The 24,454-nt window shown below is 46.4% G+C and overlaps 1 protein-coding gene across 3 annotated transcripts in view; it reads right to left on the bottom strand.

Annotated features, from left to right (window-relative positions):
• Positions 1–21,577, bottom strand: part of LOC149353028 (netrin receptor DCC-like) — a 68,472-nt gene extending 46,895 nt beyond the window's left edge. For 2 of the 3 annotated variants that reach the window (XM_089577265.1, XM_089577267.1), the window contains exons 1-3: positions 21,439–21,577; positions 5,412–5,526; positions 647–671 (exon numbers count right to left, since the gene is read on the bottom strand). In XM_089577265.1, coding sequence (XP_089433391.1) covers positions 647–671; positions 5,412–5,526; positions 21,439–21,449 — 151 coding nt within the window. In that variant the 5' untranslated portion in view covers positions 21,450–21,577. Of the gene's footprint in view, positions 1–646; positions 672–5,411; positions 5,527–11,506; positions 11,612–21,438 lie in introns of those variants that run through there. The other variant, XM_089577266.1, reaches the window with a different exon arrangement.
• Between the last annotated feature and the right edge of the window lie 2,877 nt (positions 21,578–24,454).

Below are 24,454 nucleotides of genomic sequence, written 5' to 3'. Positions count from 1 at the left end.
CGTAAGCGGTTGTCTATCGTAAGATCAAGTTCAGTTTTTTCCAACACGCAGTGGCGTTTAGGCATCAGACTGCAAGAAAAACTATTCGGCTCAAACCAGCGACCCATATCAACATGACCAGCATCGTGTATTCAACTTATTCACTATGCTCAACTGGTACTAAAAGCAAAAGGAACGCTTAGTGGCTTCGAATGTTGAGCAAGTTGGCATAGTAGCATCTTAGGAAGACAGCGCAAAAGAGAAAGACAGAGCTAAGACAGAACAGCAGAAGCGCTTGCCTTGTCCTTTCATAGCCGTGTATTTGACTTTCGCGCGGTCTTTTTTTTTTTAGACAATAAGCAAAAACAACATGGTCATGGTAACTACGTGGACTGATGCGTGACCTTGTGAAGGTGGTTGTGCACTATAATCATATGCGGAAGCACAGGTAATAGGAATGGACATACACGCATCAAATATGCAGATTTCCACTGGCTCGTACGTCCGGGAATTTAGACCGAAACGCCGTATTCCCCTTACTTTTGGTTTAGTGAAAATGCCCATGAAGGGCACTACTGCTGCGCTCTCAAGAAGGTCGCTCTTATGCTTGTGCGCCATTCGAAGGCAAAAGAAAACTGCTCAGTGTAAGGCTGAGACTTTGCCTTACCTTTGGCCGCCGCCAGTCGGAATACCTGAAAGACGTAAAAGGATTCTTGAGATTGACGGCATCGTCGATGGCGTCAAGAAGAAAAAGCAGCAAGAGCGCCGAGCAGCGCAATGAGCGATTAGTTGCGGACTTTCGCCTCCTTCCGCTTACATTGCACTTGGAGTTAGTAAACAAAAAGAAGAAAATGTTTTTGCGCATTATGGCACCGGAACAAAAAAACAAACCTCAACTGCTTATTGTCGCTCAGTTGAGTTGTCACAAAAATGCAGAGGCCAAATTTTTCGAAGCCTCGCTTTAACTTTATGGCTCCTTTCACCTTTTCGATCTTTCTTTTTTGCATTTGATTTACAGCTGAGAAGCGAGGCCTAATAATAAAGCAACTGTCCGGCTTATTTTTGACACTATTATCGATATCGCGGGGAATTTTTTTTTTCAGTAAGGGTTGCCGCACTTTATAAAAGTGCTATATGCGCCTGAATCGTGTATGAATCCAGTTAGTGTTTAGTTAAATTTATTATGCAGCCGCCGACAGCAGCTGGATATCATGCCGTAGCAAAAGACAACTTGCTAATAAAGACACCGGCTTGCCAGGTGCAGTGATGTAGAGTACAGGCTCATATTACTGAGCAACAAATCCGGACAAGCCATTGGTTCGGGTTCTTGTAGACAGGTGCCGCAGGTGACTTCAAGTACGCAATTTTTTTAAATATTTAGCTATGGAAGTGACATGGCGTTTCCCCGATGTTAACAATACACTGATACAAAGAACTGAACATCAGAGTGGAAGAGAAATGCACTGCGCTGCCTGAAATTCCTGGCACCAACTTCTCATACATTCATGCCCTTAGCAAAGGGAAAACTTCGAGAACTAACCAGTTAACTCGCTATGATCTCGGCCTAGTTTTCTCCACAGACGAAGAGCGGAGCGCAAAATGCTGCACCGAGTTCCTAGTCGGAGAGAGCCAGTCTTCATGGTGCTAACTGAGACACAATGGAGCGCTTGTAGGCACGCAAGCTGTGCGTAAGCGAACCTCGGCTCGAAGGGCTTCGCACCATGGTCACGTCTGCGGGAAAACTCGGGGATCTCATTGCAACAGCATAGTTCAGGCAAGCTCCAGCGAGCAGCCGGTAATGTTCCGGCATGGTGCTCCGTTGCCGACGCAGCATGCGCCAGGCGCCTACGCGAAAGTGCGACGTCTTGCCAACGTAACACCGGCGCCACGGTCGATCGATCTCCGGGTGATTGATCGCACTGCATGACCTGGCACGTATCATTTTGAGACCGTATTCACTTCCGTAAACTCAACGCGCGGAGCTCACTAACTCGGCTGTAAGGCATGCGAAGGCCACTTCGTGAAGCCTTGTAACGATAGGAGATAGAACGGTAAACAACGATAAAAAAAAACGATCTAGAGGAGCGTCTTCACTTGCCTGTCTTCGCCTCTGATGGGAGAGAGCTGGGTAGGGAGAAAGACAGAGCGAAAAAAAAAAAAACACGTCGCAAAACAACTGGCGAGAACTTATCTTCCTGGAGGCCCCCTTACAAGCCAAGCGCACTCCGATCTTTTTCCTTAAGGTCGAAGGTAGGCGTATACCATCCAAATACACTGCTTTGGCGCATAAAACTACCTACATATGACAAGAGCAACAAGAAAGATGCCATTCTTTTTGTTGTTTTCATACGTCAGCTACAACTGGTAAGAAAAAAAACGCGCACTGACACCATTCTTCTGGCAACATAATTGCTTTTTTTTTTTCCAGTCTATAACTAGAAATGCTTCAAGAGTTCCCAGACGCTCCGAAAGAAAGATAAATATTTTTAAATGCCATGTAGCATCTTAACAGAGCGAAAATTTCAAGGGACTTTGAATATGAACGCGGACGTAAGGAGACCGAACCAAATTTCAGGAGCTCCCTCATCTCTACCTTTTAACCCTTTGTATTCCAACGGCCACATATGCTGCCGGAAAGTATGATCAATTATTGATATACAGTAGAAATAAAGCTGTGAAATAACGTTCAAATATTACTGTCACGTCGCCGCTGATGTGGCAGTAATATTAAATGTAACTTCCCAGATTTACTTCAGCTGCATAATAAATAATCTGGTCCTATTTTCTGGCCGTATACGTGAGAGTTTTGATACGAATAGTTAATCTTGCCAATGTATTCAGGTCAATCTAATCTTACTACAACGCAGATCCGTTACTTGCATCGTCGAACGCGTATTTTTAAACACTATTCTGACATCACCCGGCGATCAATCAATCATGACAAAGAAACAAGAGCTGTCTGAGGCATAAGGCTTCGCTGTGTAGTCTAAATCGCATTTTATATCTGAATCATTCACCAAAGTTACAAAATATTTGTTGTTCCTCTCCGGGAACGCGGAAAATAGAGGGCCTCGCATAGCGGCACTTTTTCACATGTTATTCCAAGCTTCTAGCTCATTCAAGTATTTTTTAACGTTCTTAAAGAAGCACTGCAGGAAATCACTTCGTACTGGGTAATCAGGGGCCTTAATTTACGCGTACTAGCTTGAGCTGTAAGTTGTACTAGTCAGAAGGCTTGAGCGGGGAGTGACATACTTACAGAGCTACGGAAACGTCGCAATCGATCTGCGCTTTAAGTCGAAGTCTTAGTTTCGACTTCCGCTTGTGTTCGCTGCAATGCAAAAACTTTAGCGTTTCGTAATATCTTAGCGTCTAAAGCGAATGTGGAGTACACTTGCTTTGAGCGCATAAAAAGGAGTGCATTTTCCCATCACATATAATAATTTCATTGAAAACAAGAAATGGTAATGTTACCTCGCTTACCGTTCTTATCTCAATACATCCATATACATTATTTTTCATCTGTATATTATTTCCTTCCTTCCGCATATTATTTATATTATTCGTTCAGTATATTGTTTGCATAATTACCTGAATGGCGCTACCAATAAGATTATTCTGACATTCTTAAATTCTTATTTCGCGCAAATATCGCTTTTTCGGTGCAGAGTACTTTTTTTTTTTTTTTTTGGGGGGGGGGGGGGTGTTACTACCTGTCATTCTTATTTGAACGTTTGGCCAATGCAGGCAATAGCGGATCACTCGCTTTTTACCTCAACCTTTCCATTTTCGCTTCGTCGCGCGACCCGGACTCCCGAGTGTGACTCCACTTTTCTTCCCTTTCAAATCTGGCGGTTGCCCTCACCGCTTGCGCGTGAGCCGAAACACACGCCAGGCAGAGTTTTATCTACCACTGGTGCCCATACTGTTGGTCATATAAGTTGCGAGCGTCGTAGAGTCGTGACGAGACCTTTCTGCAGCTTTTAGTTTTCTGCCCTCGGCTGCAGTGTATTTGACAGTATAGGCACAATATGAACGCTTTCTTATATACGCGTCTTGGGTTAGAGTTTTTCTGATTCGAACGCTTGGTGTGGTAATTTTCTCTTTTTTTACGTTTTATGGTTTATGAGGGTTTAGCGTCCCAAAGCGACTCAGACTATGAGGGACGCCGCAGTGAAGGCCTCCGGAAATTTCGACCACCTGGGGTTCTTTAACGTGCACTGATATTGCACAGTACACGGGCCTCTAGATTTTCGCCTGCATCGAAATTCAACCGCCGCGGCCAGGATCGAACCTGCGCCTTTCGGGACAGCAGCAGAGCGCCATAACCACTGAACCACCGCGGCTGCGTTTTCTCTCTTTTTCACGTCTGCAATGCACATTGCGGTTCATACATGCCAAGGCGCAAACACACTTTTATGCGTGGCAGTGCATTATTTTAGGGTACGCTGAGGATATAAAAGCTTTCTTTTAGGCGAAAAGTCTCGCAGCACCGGGTTACCTGAGGCATACTTCAAGATTAAGTTCTCTCTGGCCCATCTGTCTAAAGCCGTCAAAAGGCGTTTGTGACGGAATTAAAAAAAAAAGCAAGGTGCTTGTCTACCATTACTAAAACTACTCAGCTCCCTTATACACGTTAGCCCCGCCGCGGTGGCTCAGTGGTTACGGCGCTCGGCTGCTGACCCAAAAGACGCGGGTTCGATCCCTACCCGCGGCGACCGAATTTCGACGGAGGCGAAATTCTAGAAGCCAGTGTGCTGTGCGATGTCAGTGCACGTTAAAGAAATTTGGTCGAAATTTCCGGAGCCCTTCACTACGGCGTCCCTGATAGCGTGAGTTGCTTTGGGACGTTAAACCCCAATAACCAAACCAAACCTTACACACGTTACGTAGAGAATCATCAGCCACGGGTTAAGGACGATAAGACAGCGGGGAATCCGGAGCCCTGACAGCGGCAGCACGGGGTCAAATAAAACCGCTGTAAATTGAGTTCTAGTGCGATTTTCCAAAAGCAAGTCACAGCATGTTTGTATGCCATCATATTTTGTCGATCAAAAATTAAAAATGTGGTAGGTATAACATCATCTGTTTCCATGCATGGCCGTCACCCATACTTTATCCGGCAGTAGACGACTAATAATGGACCGCACGAATGTCGATCCTATTCAACTAGCGCGGATATGAAGTAGTCTTTGCAAAACAAACACGTGCTGTGTTTAAGCAAGGATGCCTCGCATTTACGGCCTAATCATCAGCGGGATAGTTTTATTTTTTTGTTCGATTCTCCCTCTCTTGGTCGCACGTATTCGTCTTCTGTAAAACACGTGAAGGCAAACTGCGGCATCATGCGTAGCGTGCGCTCTCAAGCAAGCAGTTGCACCAATGCATGAAAGGAACACTTCAAGCGCACGCCGATGGTAGCGGGTCCTCACCTGAAGCAAGAGGCATGCTGCCGCTCCACTGAGTGCAAAAGACGAGCCTCGCTGCATCGTGGCCTCGGAGGCGGACAGCTTCGGTCGGAGCACAGCCGACGAAAGGCAACTGCGGCTGCAGGGAGAAATGGGGCAATGGCAGAAATTGAGACGAAGCGGCCCTTTTCATTTTACCCGCAGCGTCATGTGAACTTAAGAAAAAAAGGGAGGGGAAAATAAGGTGACACTGAAGAAGAGGCAAAAGTGTGGCGGCGTGCGTACCGCCGAGTTTGTTTGCGAGGAATTTCTGCATGGAAGCATCCGAACCAGAGACGGTGTGTCGGTGGCTCGGCTGCTTTTGCGCGACATACGGGTCGTGTCGCGGTCTTCAGTTCCCATCCCTAGTAAACTTTCACAAGTTCTAAAAGACCACAGTGAGAACTTTTGTAAACAACTAACAGTCGCGTCTGTTGTATGGTCATGTGCCTCGCGCGCGGAGGGCTTCTAGCGTACAGTGAGCTGGAAAACAAACACGCTATGCAAGTGCAGAGCATGTTCTCTTATTTCTCTTTCAGCAACAGAAGCACCAGGTGCGTGCCTTACAGTATTACAAACAGCACTACCCACGTTATTTTGCATGAAAGGCTTTAAGGGCAGTTTGTATGTTGAAGAGCCGAGAAGCTTCTGGACGCGAAGCTTCTGGACGCGTGGCGGCCACATTCGTACAAATGTTCATGGCAACGGCTTCAAGTAGTTTCGTCTAAAATTGAGAAGGTGTTGTGGTTGCTACCACTGATACGAAGACAATGTAATTTGTATATCTCCTCATGCGCCCACCCTCGTAGCGTCAGAGGAGCACCGTCACTAGAGCTTTGCGGGACGACGAAGGCCACAGGAGTTCCACCTCATGGCTTTTAGACTGGCCCGGCATCTCGCCAGCGGCCTCTGCTTTGGACAGAGTACGGACGTGAGTATGAATGATAAAGGCCCCAAAAATCTTATTTATTTTATTTTTTTTTATAAATACTGCTGTCTCGGAGGAGAGACATAGCAGGAGTGGATACATACATTAGTAAAAACAAATAACATGGGTAGCATAGAAATAGATAGCATAGAAGTATTAAAAACAGATCAACAAGTCAAATTGTCAGGCAACTGAACAACGAACTCTTCAATTGGCAATAAGCGAAGTGAGCCATCCAGTCCATTCCAAATTTCAACAGTTACAGGGAAAAAAAAAATTTAAAGCAATCTATAAGTGGTTTGAAAGGAACAATGCTTAATCAGCGGTTCCGTCGGGTTGCACGTGCGCTTGAGGACACAAATGTGAAGGGTGCCTGAATGCCAGATGACGTGTGAACGTTCTTGTTCAGCATAATGATGCGCTCACGTGTGCGCCCATGTTCTAACGTTTGGAAAGATAAACTGTGCATATGGGAAGAAGGTGAAACCTTGCGATCGTACTTGCCGAAGATGAATCGTTTTGCTTTTTTTTTTTTAAACTGATTCTAAACGGTCAATGTCGTGGTTGAAAAACAGCGCACAAAAGACTAGAGACAAGAGTAAAGGCGACGACAGGACCTGTCGTCGCCTTTACTCTTGTCTCTAGTCTTTTTCGCGCTGTTTTTCAACCATGAACCTATACCAACTCGCCCAACTTAACGTTCTACTAGGTCAATGTCGCGCGCGTAATGAGGGGACCAGACAATTTAGGCGTACTCCAGGATGGGTCGAACTAGTGATTTGTAAGCAGTTAATTTACATTCCTTCGTGGCATTTTTTAAGGTTCGTTTGAGATAGCCAAGTTTGCGAAGTGCTTTCCCAGAAATGTTGTTTATGTGAGTATTCCATTTTAAGTTATGCAAAATATAACGCCCAGGTACCTGAACTCGCTGACATAGGTCAAGCAGTTACCGTTATTACTGTAAGAGAAATGCAGCGGATTCTTTTTGTTACCAAAGATTATTGCAACTGTTTTAGTGAAATTAATTTATTTGCCATGCGTTACTCTATTCACAGAACAATGAAAACACTTAGTTCCTGTTGATCATGGGCGTTAGCAACGTTGTGGTAAAGCACGCAGTCATCGGCATATAGACCTCCTTCACCCCGCGACGTCACGGAGATGCGGTGGCGCTGATGTCAGTAGCGACTTTCGCGTGGTAGGCAAAACAGATTCCGCCTGACCGTGCCTACCGCAGCTGCTGCAGCTACCGGCGGCTGCATATTGTGGCTGCGCACTGCAGAAGCAGCATGTACTGACCAGCTGCGTCGCTGTTGGATCCGCGTAGTATCATAAAAAGAAAAATTAGATTAGCTTTAATAGGTTTCTCGGAAATAAATGCTGCATTAGGAAATGAGCCGCGGTAGTAAAAGCGCGAAGTCTCGGTGTAGACCGGCGCTGCCAGGCAGCGTACTTCATAGCACGGAAATTGCCGCGCTCATTCACCTGAACAACCGCATGGTACGCTTAAAATTGCGCAAGGAAAAAAAAAAGCATGTATGTAGCTGCGAACGTATTTATCACCCTGAGCTGGTGTGCACGGGCGCCGGCAGGGTCACTCTCCACCGGGGAGTGCGTTATTTTGTTGATAGCACAGCATGTTTTAACATGTGTAGAAGTTATACGAACGTGTAATGACGCATTTTAGGGCATTTAATATATACTTCAAAATATTACTTCACATGACCGACATAATTATTTGATTGTAGTAGAAAAGTCTGGTAAGTTGTGACAATCTTGCGCGGTCGCGTTGGCATGCTTCGAACAGCGCACTTTCATTGCATCATAAGCTTCTTCATGAAGTAGTACATGATCGCGAAGGCTGTTTGGAAAGAAGCAACCGCAGGCGGGCTACCAACAGAGGCACGTAGCGAGATTGACAAGGGATGAGGAAATGAAAAGTGTTTTCTTTATTGATGCTTGAGATATGTAACCAAATTTGGTGCAAATATGAAATTGCTCTGCTAATTTCAGCAATGCGTTTTATTTTCACCTGGTAAAGTTCTTGGATAATTATAATTAACACCCTCGTCAAGTCACCACGGGTCTTGAATAATTAAGTAGAATATGCGGGAATTTTTTATGCCAGCACGTTGCCAACGCCCTATTCTCTATGATGGCGGTATTACTTTTTTTTTAGATTCGCACTACCTTTCTTATCAAAAATGACTACCATACTACTGCTCCTGTAGCAAAAAAAAAAAAAGTCGAGAGATTTATTGCACTCCTCAATGTCTCTGGAATCGTTCGCGACAAATAGAATCATTCTATTTCCATTCGTTACAAATTTACGAAGGGGTGAGTGATGCCAATCAGAAAATGTGGTAGATCACAAAACAAACCTTTAAGTTTCTTCCCCTCGTTTATGGCCTCTTCGCTTTCGCTTTGGTTAAAGAAATGCCGCACTGAAATCAACGAAACCTCTGATTCCTCTTCTGCGTAGTGATACTACCATTGTGGTGCTCCGTCGTCGGAAACCCGCAGGATTCGCGACGTGCCAGGACCATCAGAAACGCCATTACCTCACAATTTTTGACGACCACAGATCTAAAAACCGTAATTTTATGAATTTCTACTGAATATTTTGCTATATTTTTTAGTAACCAAACAGAGGACCCAGGGCTGGAAGAAATATAATTTCAGGCATCCAAATTTTTCACCAAATGGACCAGTTGAAGAAGGGGAGAAGTAGGTCTGGCTGGTGCCTGATCTGACTGCTAAAAAGAGCGGCTACGCGAGACAGATGAGATCGGGACACGATCGACGCTGTCCCCTCTTTTCGCACTGTGCGACACGTGTGTCAACAGACGGTGAGCGCACGTCGGCTCTACCGAAAAAACGCCAGTGCTTCCCTCAGCTGTCCCCAGGTAAAATCCTTCTTGCTAGTTCAGTGTCAAAAAGTTATCATTTTATTGAATACCTGGGGTAGAAACCAACTGCAGCGCTTTCTTGCCATAATACAATACACACCGTGTCGAAATACGCCGTACATGGCCAACGCGAGCCCGTGTACTTCGAGGAATACTAAGTTGAAAGCATCAACCATTGTTATGATTCTCAGAAACTCAAAACGCGCATACAAGCCTTGAAAACCGGCGCTGCACCACCTCAACTCGACGCCACTCCCTGGCCTCTTGCCTACCGCGAGCCCAATCGCGACTGCAGCGCCACCTCGCTTGTTTGCAAACATGGAGGAGGTCTATAGGCGTAACTTCACGACGGTGTCATTAGTAACATTAGCGACATCATTAATAAAAATTATAAAGAGTAGAGGCCCAAGCACCGATCCTTGGGCACATCTGAAGTTACAGTGACTGACGATGACTGTGCATGGTTGAAAGGGACGAACTGGGATCTTAAGTATAAGTAGTCGGTTATCCAGTCCAGTAACTTATAGCCGTTAAATATGGTGCGTAGTTTACGAAGAAGCTTATTATGGCAGACCATGTAAAATGCTTTGGAATAATCTATAAATATTGCATCGATTTGATCACGGTTATTTAAAGCGGAAGCGACGTCGTGAGTAAATTAAATGAACTGAGTGACAGTGGAAAAACCAGATCGAAAACCGTGCTGACAGTGTGACAGTAGATTATGACAAGTTAAGAACTGAACACTGTGCTTGTGAATAATGTGCTCAAGAAGCTCAAGTGGAAATTAGGGAGATCGGTCGGTAATTACTAATTTGTTGTTTATCGCCAGATTTAAACACCGGGATGACATCGGCAATTTTCCAAGCCTGGGGAACGGAGGATGTGTCCAGTGATTTGGTGAAAATGACTTAGATAACGGGCACTCCATTCCGAGTACGTCTTTAAAAACATGTTAGGTATGGCGTCTGGTGCCGCACTTTTAGTTGTGTCAATTTTTACCAACATATTGGGAACCCCAGAGTAACTTACTTCGAGGTTGATGAGCAGATAAAGCAAAGATAAAGATGAAGATAAATGAGCAGATAAGGCAAAATTTCGCTGCATTCGAGGCTGCAGCCTGATCCCCCGCTACATTTTTTTCTGCGATACGATCGATAGTTTTACTTGCATTTAAAACTAGAGCCCACACTATCACTAAGAAAACCCACGTACACCTTTCAAACTTTTGTTAGGTGATGAGAAACAGTTACATTCTTTAAAGGTCCAGCGCAAAAACGGAAACAAAACAAAATTGTCCTATATTGCGGAAAGCATATACGCTATTTTCGAGGATATATTTCTTTCCAAGCACCAAAAAAAAACGAATATTCCTCGGTGACTGCAGCGAATGTATGGTTACACAGAATAGTTAGTCAGTCCTGTGCATGCGCAGGTTGTATGTGAGGGTTCAAGAAAAAAAAAATCCCTGCCGTATGTGGCCAGTAGTACTACACGTACTAAGATCAGAAGGCTAACGAAGGTTGATTCGAAAGTCACTTGCTTGAGACTTTCGTCTGCCAAGTGGCAGCCATCTAGTGGTGACTTCTTTTTTTGCTCAGAGTAGACTGAAATAAACTGCGACCTCGTGTTTGTTGGGATTGACTGCCGCCGGCGACGCTTGGAGGCAAGAAAGGGTTCTCCGGCCTCCAGCCTCGCTGCTGGCGATCCCCATCAAATGACAGCGCGTGGGAGATCAAGGACCGAAGAGCGCGGCGGAGCGCTAAGGACGAGCGCCCTGAATTCCAACTTTTACGAGAGGATTCGCGCGGTTGTTTCATCGTATACGCTCGTCGACAACATGCGGTAATATCAAATCTACGCTGTCTACTGGCTGGCGAGCAGTTTCCACAGCCGTAACAAGGCACGTGCTCGTTACTTGCCTCGTTTATGTTGGCGCCAGTATGGCCAACGCTGGCAAAGCAAAAATTTAAGAAAATGAAGAAAACGCTTTTGTTTCCCTGAGATAATTAGACTTTACGCGCCCTTCCAGCTTTCTGTGAGAATGGGCCCGTTGGCTCAGAAGAACCAAAACAAAGGCACAGCGAGTTGGCTTGCGGAGAAGCGGAAGAAGCGTTATGTACCGCAAACTCCCTGAGAGAGCGAGCGTTATACCACCCCAGTCTTAGCGTGAGCGTCTAAAGCAGCAGCGCGCCACTGATGACACACCCCTCGGAGAGGGCAGAGCATCCCTCGGGACCTACTTGGCGTCAGTCGGTGCGTGCGCCGTCACATCTTCTCCGCGCGGCTTGCTGAGAACACTCGCACGATGCTGGCCGTTTTTTCCGCCGAGGGTGCTGGCGGTTATGGCTCTGCCAGACAGTACAGTGCGCTAAACGGCAGAGGGAGCACACAGACCGCTTGCGTGCAAAGGCTGACGGGATATTAAACAATGGACGCATCATCCTGCAGCGCGAAGCGATGCATCGGGCCGCTTTTGATTGCAGCAGCCTGGGGGCTTCCGTTTGCGCGCGCATTCGGAAGCGGGTGCACGCGACACGCTCGATTAGCAGCGTGCGCTCGGTTACAAAATTCAGAAGCGGCTGCGTCACGGCTAAACAGCTTACGCGAGCTGCATGGCCGTCTTCTACGCGCAGCGTTTTCTCGCAGAAAGGAGTATGTGACAGGGACGGAAATGTGTTGTTAGTTTAGGGCACGTGTAATGCTGTGAATTGGGCGTGTTGGTACATACTTAGAAGTAACGACAGCAGCGCAAAAAGTGGAAAACGGACGCAGAGTAGACAAGGGCGTGCGCTGAACTTTAATTGCGCACGATTCACAAATATATTCATGTTCTCCGAGTCAGGGGCTATCGTCTCCGCATGCGCAAATATACCAGCTCTTTGTCTGAGAGGGTGATGGAGGCCATGCTGACGCAGCCCTCCTGATGTCTGGATATCCATTCAGATCCTACGATTCCCCGTGTGGCACGGGTTTTGCTCTTTATAACGGAAGTGTTTTCTAGGTCGGGCAAACAGTCTTTGCGAGTGAGACAATGATTTGCGGGAGAAAACCTTCAAAACCTTTTCCTTCAGCGAATTTTTGAGATTTTTGCGTGCTTCCTTGACCTCTCATGATCACATTTCCCAGTTTGGCCAATCGACACCCTTCCAATTTTTTAACGGTATCACGTGAGAATCGACCGTTCACTTGATCAGCGCCCTATGACGGAACAAATCGGCAAACTCGCCGAGAGTTGCCGCATGCGCACGAGGGCCAGCTCACGGTGGCCGTCGTCTGCTAGGCTGTTCCAGGATCTGCGCGCAGCCCCCAACCCTTCCTTCGCTTACCGCACTACCTGGCATTTTTTTATCTCCCGCTTATAAAAATCGTGGGCCACAGCCATATCTGCATACAACTGCAAACAAAACAAGAGCAAACGAAATATTCATCGCAAGGTTCATGCGAGAAACGCTGAGTAAAGCTGTTAGCAGCTGGGCGGCACGTGGCTTCTCCTGAATATCGGCTGCGCGTATGCCAGCAGTATAACGATCGAAGGAAAGGGTCGGGGGCTGCGCGCAGCTCCTGGAACAGCCTAGTGACGACGGCCAACGTGATCTGGTCTTCTTGAGCATGCGGCAACTCTAGGCGAGTTTGCCGATTTGTTCCGTCATAGGGCGCTGATCAAGCGAACGGTCGATGCTCGCGTGATACCATTAAAAAATTGGAAGGGTGTACACTTTTCCGCGCGTTAAAGGAATCAGGTATACTACGCCTTCTGCGCATTCAACAAAAGGCTGCCTGTGGTTCTTGCCACAGTCACGTTGCTGGGTTGCTTCTAAGTCCGTCATTCTGCAGAGCTTTGACAGCTTGCAGAGTGCAGAGCACACGACTTTCACGTCGTAACGCTACGCCACCTTTTGCAGATTGTGCGAGAACGTTTGAACGTAAGGTACCACAGCCAACTTAGGCCTACGCAGCGCGCGGGCTTCACCCGGCCGTTCGGGGCTTTGCGCGCGTCTTTTTGAGAAGGCCTGATCGAAATGAGGAGATATCCGGCGCTCAGCTGCCTTTCGGCTTGATGGTTGAACGCATTTGGGATAAAGCGCGGACAAGATTTGCCGACAGCGTTCTTTAAGCACAACGTGACAATAGCTCGTTTAACGAGATTAGAGTGGGCGGAGTTGAAAGGCTGAAGGGGTTTGCTGGCGCACGGTTCATAGCACCATGAACAGGCGGCCTTTTGTTGAATGCGCAGAAGGCGTATTATGCCAAATTCCTTTAAAGTGCGGAAATGTGTGCGTTGTCCATACTGGGATATGCGTTAACGAGAGGTTAGGGGAGCGCGCAAGAATGTAAAGAATGCGCGTGAAAGAAAAGATTTTGAAAATTTTCCCCAGAAAATTGTCTCATCTGCAGAGATTTTCGCCCGCCGCCGCGGTGGCTCAGCGGTTATGGTGCTCGGCTGCTGACCCAGAAGACGCGGGTTCGATCCCGGCCGCGGCGGCTGGAATTTCTTTGGAGGAGAAATTCTAGAGGCCCGTGTACTCTGCGATGTCAGTGCACGTTAAAAAACCCCTGGTGGTCGAAATTTCTGGAGCCCTCCACTACGGCGTCTCTCATAGCCTTAGTCGCTTTGGGACGTTAAAACCCCATAAACCAAACCAAATTTTCGCCCGACCTAGAAAACACTCCCGCTATTAAGAGCAAACACGTGTCACACGGTAAGTCGTAGAATCAAATGGATATCTAGACTTCGGGAGGGCTGCGTCACCATGGCCTCTATCTCCCTCTCAGGCGAAAAGCTGGCATATTTGCGCGTGCGCAGACGATAACCCCTGGCTCGGACAGCATTTATATATTTGTGAATCGTTCACAATAAAAGTTTTTGAAAGTGCAACGCTCGTCTGTGCCTACTCTCCTTCTTCCCCTTTTTGCGCTGATGTCATTATTTCTAAGGTGATGGTTGGTTTGGTTTATGGGGTTTAACGTCCCAAAGCGACTCAGGCTGTGAGGTTTGGTTTGGTTTATGGGGTTTAACGTCCCAAAGCAACTGAGGCTATGAGGGACGCCGTAGTGAAGGGCTCCGGAAATTTCGACCACCTGGGGTTCTTTAACGTGCACTGACATCGCACAGTACACGGGCCTCTAGAATTTCTCCTCCAAAGAAATTCTAGCCACCGCGGCCGGGATCGAACCCGCGTCTTTTGGGTCAGCAGCCGAGCACCATAGCCACTGAGCCACCGCGGCGGCTTCAGGCTATGAGGGACGCCGTAGTGAAGAGCTCCGGAAATTTCTACCACCTGGGGTACTTTAACGTGCACTGACGTCGCACAGTATGCGGGCCTCTAGAATTTCGCCTCCATCGAAATTCGACCAACCCGGCCGGGATCAAACCCGCGTCTTTCGGGTCAGCAGCCGAGCACCATAACCACTGAGCCACCGCAGCGGCTCAAGAACTGAAGTGCTTGAAACTATAAGATTGTGGTGTGAATAGAATCAAACAACAAATACCACTCACAAAAAAAAGAAGGCATTAAAACTTCAAAGAACCAGAGATTTTTGTTTGAATTATCAGAGGTCGTATTTTCAGAAGTGTGCCTTAATATGATACAAGATTAAATATGATTCATTTTATGAATATCTTTGCATGCAAATAATATTTTGGAACCTTTTCTCTGAACCAATGTAGCTGAAAGCATTAGCGCAACATATCTGTGAAGGGCATTGATCTGTTTATTCAACCAGCAATCCATCCATCCATCCATCCGCCCGCCCGCCTAACGCACTAACGAAATAAAAAGAACCGATGTAGTTGGTTCTCAATGCAGGCACTGGTCTCAGCGCAATAAAAGCAAGAAATAGCTTCAAAAAAGAGTTAAACACTTTATTGCTTCTATAACATGCACCAACTATTTAAGACTGAAAAAACAAAAGCAAAAAACTTAGACAGTGAATCAAACACATCACAACAAATGGCCCCAAGATAACAAAAAGTGTCATTTGGAAGGAACAGTTGATGTGCGTCTGCTATACAGGGTGTTTCATCGAAGTCTTTGCACAGTTTTTTTTTTAAAAAAAAGGCTTTTGGAGTTAGAAGAGCACTTTTTGCGGCATAGCGTTGTCAGCGGTGTAGTACAGCAGAATGCAGCTAACACGTGCTAACTAGCAGGTTAGTTAACTTACAAGCACGCTTAACTGGGTGCACGTGTTGTCTTTTCTTTCTGTCCCTTGTCGAATTTCGCGCTGGTTGTCAGAATAAACATTAACTAACTCACCCAGCATAGCGTGCTTCTGATTAACTAATATTTAATAGTTGACTTTTTAAGTATTACTTTAGGCTTCTTTATTATTGAGAGGCGTGTAGCTCACTGTAAGTAATATCCATATCAGTTTTAGAGTTTCGAAGACGCGGTTACCCTCGGCGCTGTGGCCCAACATATTTTGGCTACATCGCGCCAAAATACATGCGCTTTCGAGAAGCTTCCCGGCAAAGCAACCTCTCCTGTGCACGTAAGAGGACTGAGACTGATACCCTTCGACTTGTTGAGTAGAAGGGCATCCGTCTTTGGAATCGGAATCAGTTTGTCGTGTAAGGGCCGCGCCTTTTCTGAAGAGATTTTACCGGGCACGGTGACTCAGTGGCTTTGGCGTTCAGCTGCTGGTCACGAGGTCACGGGTTCGATCCCGGCCGCGGCGGCCGTAATTTCGATGGAGACGAAGCGCAAAAAGGCTCCTGTGCTCTGTGCGATGTCATTGCTTGTTAATGAATCTCAGGTAGTCGAAATTTATTCGGAGCCCACCACTTTGACTCCCTCTTAGCCTATGTGCTATCGGCCACAAAAGTTTCCGAGATGCGGGTGCGCGTGATAAATTTTATTTCGACGTAGTCACGCATGAGAGACGCCTGAAATGTCTGAAAGTGTATGGGAGTGTGCTTGCTTCATCAGCTGGTAACATTACCAAGCGGCTCTGACGCGCTGCAATGTACCAGGCAGGCGTGATTTTGTTACACGAACGCCCAGTGTGCCTCCGGTGCTCAGCGTTGCGCGTGTACTCTCTGCCTCCGCTCCCCTTTGCTTGTTGACGCGGCTTTGTACACACTTTCCTCTCACCCTATCCTCTTTGCAGGAAGGGACTTTATAAATACCTAGGGGCGCTGGCCATTGAGGCACCCTAGAAATTGCCTTATCGAAGCGCCGCCTATCGACAGTGCCACGAAACGAAATGCTGTGGCGCATAGCGGCCGAAAAGCTGACGGGATGCCGCCTTTGCACGTCGTCTGCTAGCCGGGAAACGCACAAATAGAATCGTGTTTTCTAATGAGCGCGCGATAGCCTCCACTAAGATAATACTTTTCCTTTGATGAGTCGGCCGACGCAGCGTCAGCAACTAATGAAACGCGGACAAGGCAGTTTAATGCCAAACAGCAAAATGAAATTATCTTTGTGGTGGGAAGCTCAGTACGATCGCAGGCTAATTTAACTCGAAAGGCGCGATCACTCTCCTTAAGAAGTATTAATAAACCTCACTTTTATTTCTTCTCCAGGTGAAAATAAAGTTTTGTTTTTGTGTTCGCATTTCGGGTCTGTTGTTCGCGTTTCATTTGGCATTACGCACCTTACAATCAGCTCCGCAAAACGCATGTTCAATGAAGTAAGCAGCCCTCTAATCGCGCTTGATGCCGGGTGGTCTGCGCACCGCCCGCGTCGTTTTGAGAGTTATCTGCGTGTACCAGTGAACATGACAGGGGCACTCAGACGATAAGCGAACCCACGAGGTGGATGGAACACAGACAGCATATGAGAAGCGCATACTGTGCAGTGTTATTATTGTCCTGCGAACGTGGAGGGTAGGCGATGGCCTGTTTTGTCGCTGACTGTAAACAAGGATACGATAAAGGAAAGTTGTTCGCTTAGCAGTGGACCGCCGTTCTGCCGCCGATGCTCCATCTACCAAGCTGAGTTGCGGCAGGTGAGCTGTATGAAGCAGTCAGAAGCAGACGACAAACGCGGCGGCGGTGCCAGCGCAACGCTACGAAGCAGACAACGACCGCGATGCATGCACGCCACGACGCATGCGGGTGTTTGCAAAATCAGAGGGAGGAAGCGCCCGGCACCGCCGCAGCATCGGCGCCTTCCTCTAAGATCGGCGCGGTGGTAGTGCTGTAGCAGTGCCATTGCTAGAGTTACTGTATATGCTACCAAAGGTAGCATATAGTGGTAGCATATACAGTAACTCTAGCCATTGCCAAATCCGAGCGCCATCTATCAGACGCCCCACCAAGCTCTCTCCGATGTAGCAAAACTGAGCGCCTCTTTTCAGCGGAGTCGGCGTTCCTGTATATCTTACTCCGCAATCGCTAGGCAATGCTGCAATGTTTTTTTTTTTTTTAGAGGGCAGCTCTTTGGCGCCCGTTTCTGCGTTTCACGACGTCGCCGTCGCCGTTGTCCGTTGTAACCAGCAGTGCGAAAGCAATGAAGCGGGAGCTTGGAAAGGAGAGGGTAAAAGCGCAACCTCCTCCCCTCCTTAGCAACCGGCGCGCCAGTGGCGGGCGCAGCTGTGCATAGCAACCGTGACGTCACACAGTAGCGGTAAAACGAGCGCGCGCGCGTCGGCGGCGGCAGCTACACCGCCGCTCCTTCGCCAGACGTCTCGTTGAAGTCGAGTGAGTGAGACGTATGGCTCCGAAGCGGCCCAGGGATTCCGTGCCAAGAGGTTCGGGGAAGCGGCAGTGGGTTGACCACAAGGCTTTCGCCAAGCACACTTTAGAATTTATTTATTTGAAATACCTTACAGACCCATTGGGCATTGTGTAAGGGGGGCGAAAAAAAATATAATACAGTGCATTAATAACCAAGGAAGTAAAAGGAAACATACGATCATGATAAAAAAAGAAATAAATCTATACAGTGCATTAATAACTAGAGGAATCAAAAGAGAAGTATACAGTCATGATAAACAATATATCAACAAATTAGTAGAGAAGAAACGACTCAGAAATAACAACAGGAAAAGAGAAAAAAAGAATACGCGGCACAAAATAAAGCACTACAATAAAGGATAATGTGCTCACCGAACGCGGGAACAATGAGTAAAATAGCGCGATTAAGGCAAACACGGAAACATGGCAGGCAAACATAAGTAAGAAAACATCCGAATGGCACGAGTGTGGCAGCAAAGCAAAGAACAAAAAATCAGAAAAAATAAAAGACTTGAACGTAGGCGTGCTAAATGACGGTTTGAGTGAAATATGTGATGAGTTGAGAATGGGAAGATTCCAGATTAGACGCGGAAGCGATGTTATCTGGCAGATCATTGCATAATCTAATGGCTCGTGGTAGTGCAGATGAATTGAAAGCCAATATGTCCCCATATATTCTTGCGAAACTAAACTGATTGTATAATCTTTTCGACGTGCGGGATGAGACATCGAGTTGAAATGAACTAGTTCTATTGAAGTGCGCATATTTTTGAAATAGTGTTAGGAGAGCGATGTCACGGCGCGTGCTTAATGATTGTAGAGAAAGATCTGTTTTAATTTTAGTGACACTTGAACGGTAGTTATAGTTTCGTGAAATGAATCGTGCTGCCTGTTTTGGATAGATTCTAACGCGATGATCATGTTCTTATGATAGGGAGACCAAATGGGAGAAGCAAATTCAAGTTGTGGACGAACAAAAGTGAGGTATGCTAGTTTTCGAATATTAGATGGTGAATTTCAGAGATTAGGGCGTAGGTATCCTAATGACTTTGAGGCGGCGGCACATATGGATGAGATATGGTATGACCATGAAAGATCTGAAGAAAGGTTAACGCCAAGGTATTTGTAACGTGATACGTGAGAGAGTAGATCATTTTGAATACGGTATGTATAGCTAGATTTGTTATTTTTACGGGTAAAAGAGATGACTTTGCACTTCGATACATTAAGAGTCATTAACCATGAGTTGCACCAGTGGTTAATAGTAAGAAGGTCTGATTGGAGCGCCAGGTGGTCATTAGTAGATATAATAGGGCGATATATAATGCAATCATCCGCGAAAATTCGCATACTGGAAGTTATATTATTAGGTAAATCATTGATATAAATAAGAAATAATAACGGACCAAGCACACTGCCCTGCGGTACACCGGAGTTAACCGGGAAAAGGTTAGAGGACAGATTATTAACAAATACAAACTGTTGGCGATGCGAGAGGAAGTTACGAAGCCATGTTAAAGTTAGCGAGTCTAGACGGAGTGATGATAATTTCGAAATCATGCGGCAGTGAGCTACGCGGTCGAACGCTTTGGCAAAATCAAGGAATATACAATCAGTTTCCTAATTTCCTAAGTTTCTTCGGTATTTTTTTTTTTTTTAGAAAAGAAAATGTGCAATATCTGTCTCCCACAGCTGTGACACCAATGAGCGGGGGCTTGGAAAGCAGAGGGTAAAATTTGTAAATTGGTTTTTGAGAAAAGTAAATGCGCAGTATCTGTCTCACACATCTCGGTGGACACCTGAACCAGAGGGGAGGCGCATAACTGCCCTCTTGGAACAGTTGACACCTCAATCGTGCTTTAAGCTACGTGGCGGAAGTGACAGATGTGCGCTGCATGCTTTGGAATTTACAACGTTGTGCCGGAAACGCTGCCACCTGCCAGGGTGGCAGGGTGGATGGTGACTTTAATGTAGATATAAAAACAAGCAGGATTTTCTTACCACTTATGCGGGAGAACATCCCGTTCCTCTCGCTCGTAACGGCTCCCGCAGCTGTGACAACCTCGCGAAATACTTGCGCAGACCTCGTCTTTGAGAACCAGGCATTGGTGCAGCAAGTCGAGCATATATCCATCTATTTCTCCGTCCACAAAGCTTCCTTCATGACAATCAAGAACTGTTAGTGGAGTGTTTTTTGAAGGAGGAATATGTGTGAAAAAATAAGTTGTCTGTAATTGTGCATACATGTCTTGCTCGAATTCTTTGCCTCAATCTATCGAAAAGCTGAAACAGGTGATGAGCTGCGCTCAAATTTCACATTAGGATGCAATGTAATCGTCGGCAATTTTTTTTTTGTTTTGTTTTCGAGAACACGCATCGCGTAAATTTTTGTGGCTGATTGTACGTGCCGCTTCGGGAGCATTAAATCAGGTACTCTTTTTTTTTTCAAGTTTTTGTCGGGGTGCGCCCTTACACGGAGGCGGTGTTTTTTCGCTCAGTTTTTCTGACTAAAGTAGAAGCCACATTATACAACCCCGTTTGTTTGACGATCCGTATTTTACGACAAAACAACGAACCGTTCGTAAAGATAACACAGCGAAAGTGTGAATGACACGACGACGAGCGAGAATCGCTCGGAATAAAACAGGCTGCTCATACCAATTGTTCTGAGTAAGAGTTAAGGCGGGCTCATTGGCGTATAAACAATCCGACTTGGCGCTCGACCGGCCGTAATGACGGTTTGGCTGGCGGTTCGAAACTGCTTCGCGCGTGTAACCCGCGGCCTTCGGTTGCGAGGCGGCTCTCGCTTAACTTAATTTTCCGCTCGCTCCACTGCCGAAAGCGTTGTGGAAATCAGCACAACCTTATTTTATTATGACATTATTATCCAAAGCTCCCCCCACTGCGGCTTCGATCGGAGTAGCGATACCAAACGAGCGGCACGTAGCTGCTGTTCCCGCTAGCGTGAGTACACGTTATCCTGGCTTTTGTGCCGCCAGCTAATGCCACGATGACGTTCTTTCGTGGGTGGAGGTTTTTCTAAGGCGAACATTGACCTGATAGCACTCTCGCAGCTGCGACAATCTTTATCTAGCACTACATCGGCTGCACTGGGCGAAAATGTGCTTCGGATAAGCAATGTGTGCTCAGTGTAAATAAACGACGCCACTGGGGAGCAAGATATGCCGTTTGGAGAGCTGAAATAGCAGAAATTGTCACGCTATATGTCTACAGGGGCGTATGCTTTGACAGCCCTTAACCTGGTGTGCTCGGGATATACAATCACCAATACGGAATATATACGAAAAAGTAGCGATGTAACCCGTGTTACGCCTAGACTACCTGATGCAGGAATGCATGCATGTGTGCTGAACCGCGTTTCGTTGCCGTAAAGAAAGAACGGTTTTTGAGAAAATATATTTTTATTTATGCGCGTGTTGCGTGCTGTCGCCCACGACGGCGAGTAAAGGCATGCAATATCTGAAGTACGACCTGTAATTCATGCTGGTCTTCTGCTGCCAAAGATCTTTCCTGGCGATCACGCTGTTGGTCACCTTCCATGGTCAAAGATCTCGCCTGTCGGTTCCGAAGGCGATTGCGTTCTCGGCGATCGGCAGCAGCACTTGTGGAAGGTTCCGCCATGTCGACGTCATTGTGTCAGGTCATAGCAGCACAGTTAACGAATTAAGTTTTCAGAGGCGAGTCAAAATGGTCGGTCCATGTGACGGCTTTGACAATGTTGGGCAAAAGCAGCCGATAAAGAATCTTCAGATGAGCCCCTCATTCCTCCCCCATCCCTCATTGCAGCTTCAATTGTAAAATAATCGTTTTTTAGTTAGACACCAGATGGCGCCACTAGTATCACCGGATTCTGGAGAAAACGTCCCCGGAAAAAAAAATGCCCCACGGTAAAATGCCCCCATTTTCGAGGCAGGAAAAGATGCTTCCAAACGGGTGCCACTACACGTTTCGTAACACACAGTGGACACAGTGAACAACCCAAAAAACAGAAGAACAAAGATTAAAACCTAGAAACCATACTGCGCTTGCACATCATAGTCGAGCCATGGCATCTTTTTCAACAAATTCCAAGACTTATCTCCCATAGTCCCCATAGTAGACGGCTCACCCTATCTCCTGGACCACACACAGTTGCCAATTTCGTTGAAAAAAATTCCATGACTCGATGTGCATGCGTAGTATGGTTTTTAGGTTTTAATCTTTGTTCTTCTGTTTTTTTTTTTAGGGGGGGGGGGATGTTCACTGTGTCCTGCGCCTTTATACAGGGTCTGTTCTGAAAGTAGTAGGACTCTATTTTTTTGTAAAATTTATTCATGAGAATAGTACAAACGATTAGAATTTTTCAAAGTAGCACCCTTCCGCACCTACATGCTGCTGCCAATGAGTTTTCCAGTTTTCGTACGCCTCCAGGAACGCCTGGACCGGAATGCTGTTTAGCTTACTCGTCACGGCCTGTTGAACCGCCTCTACCGATCCGTGATGTTTCCCCTTGAGCGTCGATTTTATTCTCGGGAATAGAAAAATGTCTGGCGGGGCGAAGTCGGGGCTGTAGGGGGCTGAGGCAGCGTTGCCGGCTTGTGCTGGGCAACAAATCGGGGTCCTCATTCACATGATGAAGAAGATCCTGGAGGATCGCTTTCCGGTTGGGCTTTTGCTCCTGACAACACTTCCGGCACGAACTTCGCGCACACTTTCCTCATGGCTAAGTTTTCTGTCACGATCTCAAAAACTTGGGTTTGAGGAATGCTCAAGTCCTCAGCAATCATTCTGATACTCATCCTACGATCAGTGTTCAGTAAATGTTTCACTCGCTACATATTTTCGTTGGTTTTGCTGGTCGAAGGACGTCCGGAGCGGTCGTCGTCTTCCACTCTTTCCTTACCTTCTCGGAACAGCTTGTGCCACTCAAAAAAACACCTGATCTACCCATGGCAGTTTCACCGTAGGCCTCCTTAATCATGTCATGAGTCTCTTTGCCCGTTTTACCAAGATTTACACAAAATTTTATCGCGTATCGCTGATCCAGTAAACGCTCCATGATTCTGCGTGACGAGACGTTTCGACAGGGTTTCACAGTACAAGCGACCAGGCACCAGGTGTTTCATGGAAGGTGTTCACTAATTTTTAAAAATAGGCTCTTCAAGGTAAAGAGAAGCCGTTTGCGGCATAGTAGTACCGGTCTTGGCGGACGTCAAAAACATGGGAACCATGTTAACTAGTGAAGTGATTAACTAAATTCTAAATTCTTGGAAAAACGTTTATTGTAGCTCCACGTCGCTACCCAGTCGCCTGGTATTGTTCCCAGAGGAAGGAGCATTTAGGCCTTTAATACCTTCATGCAATATCAGGCGACTGGGTAGCAAGGTGGAACTATATACAATAAACGTTTTTCCAAGAACTCGCGTCCCGCATACGTTTGTCCCCGATAGTATATTGGGTAAATTGACAGGCTCCCTGGGTCAGTGGACACCTCAATCGCGCATTCAGGTACGTGGCGGTGACGTCCATATGCAAAAAAACGGTGCTCTCGCACAATATTCATGCTCAGCAATGATTCAGTAGGATTAGTTCTTGGGCTAGTTGGCATTCTTGATTTGAACTCATAGTTTTTCAGCGCAATGACACCCAGTCAAAGAAAAGAAGCTGGAAGAGAAGAAGGACAAACACAGCGTACCGTGATCACGTTGCACCTATACAAGAATTGCACCCGATTATAAATATCCACATACCCAGCAATTCTCGATAACGAACACGAGCAATGCTAAGCCACCAGCCATTTTTTTTTTTTTTTGAAGGCATCCTTGTCGATACAACGAAAATGTGCCTACACGCTGCGAACCCATTCCTAAACGATTACCATGGCGCTATTCAGAACAATCCCGCGAGTCTTACGCAAAGATGTAGCGCCCGCGTATCCATTATAATAGGACTTGATTTTTGTGACTATAACATGGCGGCAAATTTCCTAAATTGTATACGGATTTATTATAGTATTCATGACTCAACATTCCTTTCCTTGACGCGCAAACTAGAAGCCCATGAGCCGTATTTTGCAAGCTTTTATTTTTCCTTTCCTTTCTTTTGCCTCTTTAACATTGAGCAGATCCGCTTTTGATAACGGAGCCAGCAAGCGAAGCTGCAGAAATGCGTTTTTACCTTTCCTAATGCTGCTATCTGTAATTTCACATTGCAAAGCTTTTCTCTATCATGTACAGACGTCCACACACCTGTCTAGAAAGCTCAAACGATGCGCAATGTCGTGCTTTTCTGACATTGGTCGCTGCCCGCCAGGGTCGATATAGCTTTTTGAGAGAAGCAAACCTCAACCCATGCGAATGTGCATGCACGATAAGGCGTTGCTTCGAGGCCTAGGGTAATCATAAATGACGCTAGTGTACGCCCCAGTGCGCCGTTCGAGTGCTCTATACAAGCGTGTGAACGCCTGTTCCACCCCCTTCAATATTGTACTTGAAATGGTTTGGTTTAT

Source organism: Amblyomma mixtum, chromosome 3, assembly GCF_055824585.1.
Source record: "Amblyomma mixtum isolate Tamu chromosome 3, ASM5582458v1, whole genome shotgun sequence".
Taxonomy (NCBI): Eukaryota; Metazoa; Arthropoda; class Arachnida; order Ixodida; family Ixodidae; genus Amblyomma; species Amblyomma mixtum.
Note: the sequence above shows the minus strand (reverse complement) of the source record. Positions and strands in the feature narration are given on the sequence as shown.